Raw genomic sequence first — 12,255 nt, forward strand, 5'->3', positions numbered from 1 at the left:
TAACATAATTTTTTTTTTTTTATTAGGTGCAATAAAGTGACAAACTGGTGATATACAAATGAGGCACAAAAAAAAAAACAAGGTCAGGACAACGGCTCCAAAATACAGTAAAAAATAAAAAATAAAAAAATAAGACAAATAAAGACAGCAAAATAAGACATCAATAGACACACATCATACTACGAACAGAAAAACTACAAAATTATATGAAATACCTAAGAAAGGATACAAAAAGTGAAAGAAGCGATAGAGAGAGCGAGAAGGGGAGGGAGAGAAGGTGCTTAGTAAGGGGGACTAGAGAGTTGAAGAGTTGAGCAGTGGTATGTGTTGAATATGTTGATGTTAAACAATGTTGTGGTGTGAGAGGTGAGAGTTTGTGTAATGATTATCTTTTAGCGGAAGTTGACTGCAGCCGGGGTTTTGGGGTTGGTTTGACAAAAAATAAAAGTGTATGAAAATGCAGTCACTTGTAAATTGTGTGTGTGTGTGTGTTTTTGTTTGTGTGTGTGTTCGGTGTGATTGGTGCACAGGCAGAAAGAGTTGATGGGTGGGATGTTGTGGGGGTAGTTATGAGTTGAGGTTGTTGATTATTGGGTTTTTCCATTGATATATATTCGGTGAGTAAGTTTTTCCAATGTGCAATGTTGATTTTTTTTCTCGACTTCCAGTTCATGAGGACAGTTTTCTTGGCGATGGTTAAGGCTATGAGCAGGTATCCGTCTGTGGCATTTTAAACATCCTCTCACCCGTGTAGTGAACTCTGTGAATAATCTTGTATTGTATGAGTTGTAGGTTTGTATTGTTTGATATGGAGAATATGTTTCTGCAGATTTGGGTCCAGAAGTCGGCGTTGAGGGCTATCTGGAGGTCAGTTTCCCATTTTGTGAAGGGTACGGATACTGTTTGGTCAGATTTCAGGATTATTTTGTAGATTTTAGATAATATTTTTTTCCTTGTTTTGATATTGATTATGTCTGTGGTTCGTGGTGGAAGTTCAAAGTTGGATGTGATAAATATTGATTTTGCTTTTTATAGAGGAATGAATTTGATGATATTCTAAAAAGTGCTGTTCCCCAATGCCGAACTTCTGAATCAAATGAGGGAATGAGGCAAAAGTGTTGTTATGAAAAATGTGCTCGAGGTGTGTGATGCCTTTAGTGATCCATGCTGAGAGGTGGAGTGGTTTATTGTAAAGTCCAGGTTGTTCCAGATGGGAGTTTGTTTGGTGTAAGAAATAGTGGTGTTAGTTATTTGGTGAAATTTCCACCAGGCTGTCAGAGTTGTTGCTACGGTAGGGATTTTAAAACAAGGGTGGCGTTTGATAGAGGGGCTGATGAAAGGAAGGTCTGAGATGTTGATTTCTTTGCATAATGTTTGTTCAATGTCTTTCCAGGAGTTGTCAGATTCAATGGGATCGGTTCATTTGTCAATGTATTGTAGTTGGTGGGTAATGAAGTAGTGGAAAAAGCTAGGTGCTTGTAGACCTCCTTGGGGTTTGGGTTTTTGTAGTGTTTCTAATTTAATTCTGGCCGTTTTGTTTTTCCAATAACATTTTCAAGTCAAGGGATTTGAACCAGGATTGTGGGGTCTTTGTTGGGATCATAGAGAAGAGGTAGTTAATTTTGTGTAATATGGTCATTTTTATTGTCGCAATTCTACCTATGAGTGATAGCGGTAGGGTCATCCAGCGGTGGAGTTCATCATTTATTGTTTTGAGAAGGGGGTTGAAGTTGAGACTAATTAACTCTGACAGCCTGGGGGAAATATTAATTCCTAAATAAGTGATGTTAGAGGTGCGCAGGGAGTTTGGTGATGTTTTCGCTGCCACATCCCAACTATTTGGACTGAGAGGGAGAATAGTTGATTTGGACCAGTTTATAGTGTAGTCTGAGATTTTTGAGAAAGTGTTTATGAGATTAATGGTTTCAGGTACGGATGATGATGATTTTTTTCAGGTACGGATGATGATTTTTTTCAGGTACGGATGATGATTTTTTTCAGGTACGGATGATGACTCTTTAACACAATTGATGGTATCTCTGCTGGTGACAGTGTTTCAGATCTTTTAGGCAAATATTTGATAGTGAGGAAAGCCAGCCTCCTCTGAGGTGTGGCATTGGATTATATAAGTCAGAAACGCTGACATAAACCCTACCATTTACCTGAGTCAGTCAGACATAGCTGTTTCAGTTTTTTTAACATTGATTTACCACCATCGTTTTGAGATGGCAATGAAGACATGGAATTAATGGACACATCAGACCAACTATGGTGTTGGTATTACCTGGCAGACTGTGGCAGTTGGCACAGATTTGAGGTGAACTATTTTAATTTTTTTTATTATTTAAAAATAATTTCTATAGCCTGAAAGACATACTTAGTTGGTAGTATGTGTGACATTTAATTTCCGTTCCTTGCAGGATGACCCAGACAGCTCCCTTAAAAGTGAGGACCTTGAGAAATACTACCTCAGAAACTCAAAAGCGATTTTGATTATAACTTCATTCAACGGTCAGAACGAATTCGATTTCTCAGGTATGTGACTCCATTTTCTTGTTCATATACAGTTGTCATGAAAAACTCACCTGACTCGCCTTCTTGTGCTCTTTCACAGCAATGTTACAGACAGACCTCAACACAGGGAGGCAAAGAATGATCCATCGGGGCTGTAGCATGAAGAGAAGGTGAAACAAATCATTTAAATATATAAAATCTCTAGACATAAATTATTTTTGTGTACATGACTCATCAGTCAAGTTTCCTGCAAAATGAAAGTGAAACTAAGTTAACTCTTTCCTCCCACAGTTGCTCTTGCTTCAGTACTGCACAAGCCTTGTGGGAAAATGTTGATTCCAGTCCATATCAGGTAACATTGAGATACATTATTTTTTCTGTAAAGCATACCTTCATCAATAATCTATAAGGTTAAGTAGAAAAGGCATTATTTATCCTTTCAGCTGAACACCAGATGAACAGACACAAACACAGTAGTGTTAGCATGAAATCATTAAAATGTTCAGAAATAATCTCACAACAAATTGACTCTATATCCTAATTATATGTTTTAAAAAAGCTGGCCTTGATTTAGTTTTTTTATTGTTACTAATATTTATTTCTTTAAAGCAAATCGCACAAGCTGTGTGACTGTATTAGCAAGCTAGTTTGCTAGTAGCCTCAATTGTTGGGATCTGAAATACACCCGAACATCTGTCTTTATTTAAAACTAAAAAAAAAGGAGGATTTATAAGCATTTAAACTGTATCAGAAGATATTTCCACCAAACTCAACTACTCTTGTACCGTTAGGCTGTAAAAAAAAACAAAAAACCCAAAAAACAGTTAAAGCTACATGATAAAAGAGAAACTTTCACCTCTCCTTATCTGCAGGTAGTCACCCATAATGTACCCTGACCTTGCAATTCCATGAAGTAAAAACAGTGTGTATTGTGGTGTTGTGCTTTGTTTTTGTTTAACATGATCTTGTCATCCTCCTCCTCCTCCTCCTTCTTCTTCACCTTCTGGACTGCATTTGTCTCTTTTTCTCATGTCTGTGCTTTCTTTTTGGGTTTGTCTTATATTTCTTTTTTGCTGCTGCCATTTTGGCCAGGCCTTGCTCGAAAAAGAGGTCATTTGATCTCAAGCAATTCTGCCTGGTAAAATAAAGGTTAAAAAAATAAAATAAAATAAAAAATAACGATAAATATAAATGTTGATTAAAATGTAGTTTTTGTTTCACATATGTTGTTATAGAAAAGTGAGGCCACATAATACAGAAAAGTTAGACACTGGCACTGATATTACAAAATAATGCTGTTTATATATTTTAATTTGTTTTAATTTAAGCCTTGATTAAATCAGTGTATTCATATTTTACAGTTAATCCGTCTGAATGAACTTACTCCTGAGTACCAGACTGTGGCTGGTTATGTGAAGAAGGACGGGCTGCTGGACAGACCTTTAGTATCCATCTACAGGATACAGAATTTGGACCTTTGGGAAATGTATTGTAGGTAGGTAGGTTTTTTGAGTTTGACTCCCTTCTTTATCTTTATAATGTTTCTTAATTTCCCTTCTTTTGTTTGTTGCAAAGGAAAAGAAAACAGTTGAAGAGAATCCACGGTGTCAAAGAAATCAAAGAGAGACGACTCTTTCATGGGACTGAAATCAAAAATGTTGGCACAATTTGCAAATATAACTTTGATTTACGATTGGCTAATCAAGAACAACACATATATGGCAAAGGTAAGTTCAATGATAATGTGAAGCAAAATGTAAATAATTGTTATGCATGTCTGACTATTCATCAATTACTTCAGTTGAGTAAAGTTTGTCTTGTTTTTTTTTTTAAGGAATATATTTTGCAAAACATGCTACACTTGCAGACACATACAGCCGGCGCAGCACAGATCCATTGCCACTGTGTGGTGACTTGACACAACATGGTGAAGAAACCAAAATCATGTTTCTGGCTCGAGTGATGATAGGTACACCAATTGTTGGAAAAACTCATTTCTTAAAACCTGATCATGGAAGTCTAGAAAACACTCACAACAGTTGTGTTGATGATATCAATCATCCCAAAATTGTTGTTATTTTTGACCCAAATCAAATCTATCCAGAGTATTTGATTCAGTACAAATAAAGTCAACACAGTATGTTGAGCATGTGGAATCAACATTTATACCTCCAGCTGTCTGGGTAAGCATTTCTCAGGTATATTACATGGTGGTTTTAAAGGTTTTCGTCCCTGCAGTCTGACCTCCCCAAAAAGTGATCTTCAATGACTGTTTGCTAAAACTCTCGGGACTTTTATCAACACACACACACCCACACACTCTGGATTAATCAACATCATGGGACTTCAACTGACACAAACTTACTGCTTTAAGTATATCTGTGGGCACTGACAGACACTTTCTGGGTTACCTGTTTTAGTTACTTTTAATTGCAAACATTTTTGTTTTAAATAATGTTGTGGGGACTGACACACTTTCTTGTTTAAAAATCCAAGTGGGGACATGTACTTGAACTCTGGAGGTCTTCCGGGCACGTCCTACTCTCAACTTGCTGGAGGGATTATATATCCCTTCTGGCCTGAGAACACCTTGAGATCCCCCAGGAGGAGCTAGAAAATGTAACTGGGGAGAGGCATGTCTGGGGGAACTTGCTTTGCCTATTGCCACCACGACAAGGCCTCAAATAAATGGATGGATGAACATGTACTGACCTCTCACTGAACATCATTCTGGGGAATATTTACTGACACTTTCTGGGTTTTTAAGGGATGACAAGTTTTGAGGACACTTCAGGAACCTTTTCTTTTTTTTTTCTTCAAAAGAGGAGTTCAAATATGCTGTAAAAGAATGTGTTTACAGAAATTAAGCTTTGTTTTAACTCTACCCTTTATTTATTGGAGGTATTATTTACAAAATCAATTGTTACAGTTTCATCTTTGTCACAATCTTTACTGTGATCATTGCGAGGAGCTTCGTAAATAAATTCCCAGCAGAATCAAACAACATCTACTTGTTTTTATTTCTGTTCAGTCTTCTCATAAACTGTGTTTTTTTACTGGATATAAAAAGGTGAACACTGCCTGTGTTGTTGCATTGTTATGTTGATGCAAAGAACCCATTCAGCAAAATACCTAACAAACATATTTAACACAACCATTATTAGGAAACCAGGCAAAACAAGAACCCAACAACAAGAGCTGAGACCAAGTGGACCAAAGATTTCAAATGTAAGAAACTTAAACAGCTCAAAGCAAATGAAAGTAGCCTAGATAACAGCAAAAACAAGCAAAAAAAGAAATAGAAACAAGTAAATAAATTATAAAAATAATACTAATAGTAATGCAAAATATAAATAGACAAAGTAAGTAAGATAAAACACTCAAAAAACGTTAAGAGACAATAAGAAGACGACATCACATTAAAGTAGGTCTATAAAAGTACGTCTTAACGGTATTTAAAAGAATTGATTGATTGAATTTTAACAGGGTGATCCAAACATTTCACAACTTTTAAAGCTTACAACTTCAACACATTTATATGACATGTAGCCTTCTGTATTTATTGTTGGTTTAAACTTTGTCAAAAGCAATAACAAATAGGCTTCTTTCAACAGAAAGAAGTAACATGAAACTAAACCCACGCAACTCTGAAAACTAGTTGAACTGCCTAATCGAGTTACATGTCAATACACTATGATCAAAGTTCTGTAAATAGATGTTAAGTAAATTAATTATAGCACACCTACACTTGCGTCACCGTCTCCCATGACTTGTATGAATGGCATTGTTGTCGTAGTTTGCCTGTTGCCTGGCAACACATCAGTGCATTCTGAATCGAAACTACAACGCCCCTCTTCACTTGTTACAGAACTTGTTTAGTTTGGAAAACAGAAATTGAGCAGACTGTACCTGAGAGAAACTGTCAGCAGAGGTCACTGCTGAAACATGCAACCTTCAGAAATACTGGTAAGAGTCAATTCAAAGACACAAATAGCATCCTGGTCCAACAGGAAACTCCTCCGGTATGAGTCAGAGTCAGGAGTACATCGTAATATGAAACAACAACAACAAAAAAACAACAGAGTGTCTCAAAGCATCATCATTATTAGTTACCTAAATGGGCAACTTCAATTACCGGTACTTAAATATTCTCTTTTAGGATAAAACAGCGCATTCAAAATTCGTCCCTTATGAGCCCTTACAAAAAACATATTTCCTCCAAGATACTTTCCTTTGTCTCTGTGTCAAGTTCAAAGTGAATTAAATGTTTCAGGTACCTTACAACTATTGTTCGAATAAACGATTACATTGAAATGTGTATATTTTTGTTCCCTTTTGAGGAAACAATATACATTTTTCTCACAGTAAATGAGACAGCTATTGATCAAATAACGTTACACTTTTTTTTCCTCTTCTCCTTATAACAAAATAAATCTAAGTTTGATCAACTTCATGTGTTTTTTAAGGTTCAGTTAAACCATTTTGAATGTTCTTTAGAAAAACAAAACCAAACACATACACATAACCACCAGCCATGTGCTTCCACTTCAGCATCCTTACCCTGCAGGCGTAGTATCGACTTGAGTGTTGGTGGGGAAACCTTCCAAGTGTCGTGGGCCTGCCTAATTTCCTCCCCCATTGTTTTAGTTTTATTGGTCGACTTTAACCGGAGGCCCAGGTGTTAATTCTTCTGTCAGAAGTCATGTGTGCCGGATATGGAACACCAGAACACACATGTCGCCATCATGTGTGAAAGACTTTGATCCTCTGAAGGACAAAGGCAGATTGTCCACTTTATTTCAGCTTCACTGAAGGAAAAAGTTACTCAACTGTGATTAGACTAATACGCTCATTTGTAGCGTTCATGTCAATGGGAATAAAGGGTGAAAGGCTGACTTGAAACATAAACACACTGAGTGTTTTCCCAAGATATCCATGTGCTTAATGAGACAGATTTAAACTTGTTACTGGAACGGAGAGTCTGGAGGATTATTTTGCCTTATGACACCTCCCATGCTGGTATGTGCAGCCTCACAGGAGGACAGGAGGACACAGAAGGACAGGAAGGAAGGCCATCAAAGTTCTACCTTACTGATGTTGACTGGACTTTCTCGTCTGTAGTCAATTTCTACAGACTTTCCCATTTGAGTTGCCCAGAGTTCCCCGCAAACTGAGATGTGCAGAACATCAATGCACAGCCCAACAAAACAAGTGCTTTTATATTGACCTAATGACACTCAAATAAGTGGAAAAATAAACATAAACTAAGAAAGCGTGGAAGGGAATAGGAATTCATGCAAAAACTTTTTGAAACATGAAAATTTATAATGAGCTGATGTTAATATTGACTGCTGAATGTAAAAGTTGAACACTTCCACTTCCTTCACTGAACACTATACGAGGATGTCATGTTACAGGCCATAAAAATTTGACTTGAATATTTGACAGAGACTCAGAAAATGCATCATGTTCCTCAACTCACATAGCAACCCTAAGTATCTAATTAATTCTGTGTTTATGGAGCATAAGTGTTCAGATCCTAATTAGGGACCAAACCTATTGAAATGCAAGGAATCATTATTATTCAATTTGCAACTTTAAGAGAAAATAAATCAATTTACACTTCTCTTTTTTAATTTAATTTATCTAAATATTTATTCTGCCTAAATATTCTATTGAGTCACATGTGTATGTGGCTGTTTGCTAGTTCTATTGGTATGAATGTAGTTGGAGTTTGAATAACATAATTGGCCCTGGAGGTAAGGCAGGCTGAGCGTAGCAGATGGTGTTTGAAAAAAATAAGGTTAATTTTATGCATGACAAACACATTCTTGATTCACTGTTATTATAATTATTACATAACAAAATATGCCCGTGCAGATTTACACTATTGAATGTTTTGAAATGTTTCAGATTGGGGCTGTGAGTTCCTGTAAGTCAATGCTATCTCGTGAAATATTTACAGCTCGGTGCGCTAAAAGTCTGGCATGTGATTGGACCCTCTTTGATGTCTGCTAGATGCGGTGATGGCAGCATGATGAGTTTGTGAAAAGACTCTGTCTAATTAGCGGTTTCTCTCAGGGAGAATGTGAATGTGTGTGTGTGTGTGTGTGTGTGTGTGTATGTGTGTTGTATTATTGAGAGAGAGAGAGAGTATGGTGCTATTTGTTTTCAACGAAACTGAGAGAAGATATCAGCACTGTAGAGAAATGAGTTGTACCACTTTTAAATTAACATTTTAAACATTCCCAACAAATACTTGTGAACGTGTTTCAGGAAATCGATTTTATCATTCCAGAAGTCTTTTCAAAGTAGTTTCAGTGAAACAGGGCAGCCTGTTCATCCTTTAAAAAAAAAAGCATTTTCAGTATTGTTTGTTAGCTTGTTACTGAGCATGCTTAATGTGATAATTTGCAATTTTTTTCTTAGTTGGATTTGGAAATTTTAAAGGAGGTTTCTGAACAGCCAACCATCTCATAAGTAGGTAGGACATCAAACTATCGCTTTGATAGGGAAGAAAGGAATCACCACTATATTAAGAAGAAATTACCAAGGTTCAGTACCGCTGAACATTTGTCAAAAGTGTTCTCAAACTATTCCCCCACCATGATCTTAAGTAGACAATGCTCCGCCTACTGTGCTCAGGTGTGGGACATTTAGTCTAATTAGAAGTGTCTCTCAATCATCAGCAGTAAGGTGCAGTCACTCACCCCAATATCCACATATATGACGGCAAAAACACAAATCAAAATACACATTTGAAAATAAAATAAAATACATACATTATTAAATCAATCGATGAGACTATTCCTCACAAACTGAACCTATTTAAAGGACTATTTACAGAGACATTATCTAATGAATGAAAACATCGGGCTTACAGCTTTTGTAAATCATTCAACCGAGTATAATCGTTTTTGTGAATTTTACTTTTTCATAGAGAAATTTACTCGTGTGGGAATTTGATTGTAACAGATTCCATTCCTTTTGGGTCATATTTCCCCGCCTTGCTTGTTTCTTGTTTCAAGGGTTTCAATTAGCATCCTGCCACATTTCCATCTTGTACTTGGAAGCTTTGCTAAAGTCATATTGTTGACAAGTAACATTTCCCAAAGTGATATTACACTGCTGACAGCAAAAGTCATGTTTTTTATTACTCAAAAAGGTTCACTTTCCTTTACAAAAACACGGCACATTTTCAGCTACATGTCTTCTATAATTTAACCAAACATCACAGTCGTCAAAAAAAAAAACATGTAACATCATTTTAAGAAGCTCTCTCTGTGTCACAGTCCCGTTATGTGACAGGAATCAAAATCAGATGTCCCTGAGCAGAGAGAAAATAATACGGATAAAAAAACAAACGAACATTAAATGTAACTGTCGTGTTTCCTTCCGGAGCCTGTCTATGTGAAAAAACATCAGTAAGGATGGGCTACTGTGACAGTGGCAGCACAGTGTTGGGCTGTTTCACATAAAATAACATGTATTAATAAATTAAGTTTGACCACATGAAGTGAAACATCTTCATCTGACACAAGGAACACAACACATAAGTGAGAACAGTTCTTGCTTGGCACGAGAGGCGTAAAGACTCAGTTCAAGCTTTGGCACCGCAGACGAGTTTTTCTCTCAGGATCTGTGATCATTTTTACAGTCACAAGTATTCAAAATGCACCAGGTGCAAACATTCATCAGTGACTTAAACAACAGAATGGGAATGCAGTATTTATATGCGTTAACCTGTTTTCTGTACAGCATTTTATTAAAAGGCAGTACCTGGAGACGTCTAAAGGCTGGCATGCTTTTTATCTGATGCCTTTCTTGTGTGAAGAGAAAAAGATGGAAGGTGAGAACATCCTGATGCTACTTAATCAAGGTTTGAATTTCAGTTTTTTTTTTCAGGAGTAGTGTACTTATTTTAGCATAGCTATCCTTTTACATCATTGAAAAAAGGTGCAAACCAATGCTGCAGAACCAGAGACTTCATATTTATTTTTATTCAGTGCATTCTTTTTCCTTTTTTTGTACCCATAATGCTATGCTGCTTCGCACTGTCAGGACATCTGCTGTGTTTTGACTGAACTTTGTCGAAAGAAAATTCAACAGGAATGCCTTTGAGGTTGACATTCAAACGTGTAAAGGCAGACGAACCTCATCAACACAACCTGAAAATCCAAGATGGCCACTCCGCGCATCAATAGTAGGGATGGTTTAGTTGCTAACCTTGAAAGTGAAAACTTCCACTTCACCAACCCTGTTTAATCGGGGCTTCAAGGGGCAATTTAGGACTCGCAAAGCAACGTTTTTATTGCTCTAAAATCCACAATTTTTTTTCAAACATTATTTTTTGAACTCCAAGCTAAAATAGGATTCAACCAGAGAGACTTTAAAAGTCTGCAAACCTTTTTTTCCACGTATGCATATGCATAGTACCCTCTCAAAAACCTGTCAACAGACATTGATGTAAGAATTGGCGGAGTTCCTTTAAAACAGCTGAAATCATGAAAGAAAATACGTCATTCATCCTTTAGTACTGATTATTCTAAATCTTTTGCTACATCCAAATTTAAATTAAGTGCTTCAAAACATACCTCAGTTTTAATTTAGAGAAATTAATAAATATCTGATTTGTTGGAGCCTTTTTTTCCTTTAAGATTTTTTGTTCTTTTGGACGCTGCAGTTATTTTCCATTGATTTCAGTGCATCATTTCACAACTAGCCTTACTTCATAAACCCCCAAAATGCAGCAGGCATTAGTCTCAGTCTTTCAAGTCACCGTTTCTTATGTGGCACAACTCTCGCAACCTTGAACCCCAAACATGCCAAGCTTCAAACTATCTTCCACAAGCAACACAAGCCAAAACGTTTTTCGCATTTGTCTTTCTGGTCTCGTGGAGCGAGCTTTAATCTTCCAGCTCTTTCACATCCAGTCCTGCTTCTTCTTTTTTTTTTTTTTTTCCTGTTGAGGACGCTGGGTCATTTTCTAATAGAAGAGTCTCTCATGATGTCTTTCATTCTTAAGGGTTGTTGTTCTGTACCCCCTGTCTGATCCGGAGTCCCTGCCTCTCCATGATGTTCCACAGCTTGCGCAGGTTGGACTGGGTGATGACATCATCAGGTTTGAGCTGGAGAGCACGCAGGTAGTTTGCCTCTGCTTCCGGAAGTTTCCCGTTCAGGTGGAGGATAGCGCCGAGGTTCATCAGAGCTGCAGGGTACTGGGAATGGGCAAAGACAGGGAGAGAAAAGAGTAGAAAAAGAGAGAGTGAGGTGTATAGTGTCAGAGTTATAGTTGTGAGGTGTTTACAGGAAACTTTACTTGATAGAATCGGGAGAAAATAAGAAAAGAGTGGGGATGAAATACACCAAGAGGCAGAAGAGCTAAACCAGCTCTCCAAACCATAATAAACTCATCTAAATTCTCCTGTTAGAATAAATAAATTCTGTTTTATCTTAAGAGAAGAGTTAGCATTCAAATAATCTTCAAATAACTAACTTATTGTTGAATATTGGAATCTACATTGCAGAGAGTTATATCAGTCATAGGCTAGATTTAGGAGCTGCCAGCGATCTTATATGGACAGTGGATTAAGGTAATAGCTTTAGTGAAATTTGCTTAAGGCTAAAAGGATCAAATATGAATGAAATGAGCCCTAATGCAATCTCACATCAAAGTAGCAGGCACTGGTGAAGACAAACATGTCCTTTGATAATGCCACGGTATGCAAATAGGTAGCCACA

The 12,255-nt window shown here is 37.0% G+C and overlaps 2 protein-coding genes across 2 annotated transcripts in view; one reads left to right on the top strand and one right to left on the bottom strand.

Annotated features, from left to right (window-relative positions):
- The first annotated feature begins 111 nt into the window (after positions 1-111).
- Positions 112-9,169, top strand: LOC109998145 (protein mono-ADP-ribosyltransferase PARP11-like). The gene is made up of 7 exons (XM_020652896.3): positions 112-2,317; positions 2,421-2,535; positions 2,615-2,684; positions 2,806-2,866; positions 3,876-4,009; positions 4,090-4,241; positions 4,349-9,169. The coding sequence occupies exons 1-7, from the start codon at positions 2,240-2,242 to the stop codon at positions 4,639-4,641; spliced, it is 903 nt and encodes a 300-aa protein (XP_020508552.2). The 5' UTR covers positions 112-2,239; the 3' UTR covers positions 4,642-9,169.
- A 474-nt stretch (positions 9,170-9,643) lies between these two features.
- Positions 9,644-12,255, bottom strand: part of LOC109998509 (protein O-mannosyl-transferase TMTC2-like) — a 52,838-nt gene continuing 50,226 nt past the window's right edge. The window contains exon 12 of the mRNA XM_020653391.3: positions 9,644-11,732. Coding sequence (XP_020509047.2) covers positions 11,535-11,732 — 198 coding nt within the window. The 3' untranslated portion in view covers positions 9,644-11,534. The remainder of the gene's footprint in view (positions 11,733-12,255) is intronic.

The sequence above is a fragment of the Labrus bergylta genome, chromosome 23, assembly GCF_963930695.1.
Source record: "Labrus bergylta chromosome 23, fLabBer1.1, whole genome shotgun sequence".
Lineage (NCBI taxonomy): Eukaryota > Metazoa > Chordata > Actinopteri > Labriformes > Labridae > Labrus > Labrus bergylta.

Coding starts and splice junctions, on each gene's coding strand:
- LOC109998145 (XM_020652896.3), top strand. CDS start 2,240: ATGGAATTAATGGACACATCAGACCAACTATGGTGTTGGTATTACCTG. Junction 2,536..2,614: donor GAACGAATTCGATTTCTCAG/GTATGTGACTCC, acceptor GCTCTTTCACAG/CAATGTTACAGACAGACCTC. Junction 2,685..2,805: donor GGCTGTAGCATGAAGAGAAG/GTGAAACAAATC, acceptor TTCCTCCCACAG/TTGCTCTTGCTTCAGTACTG.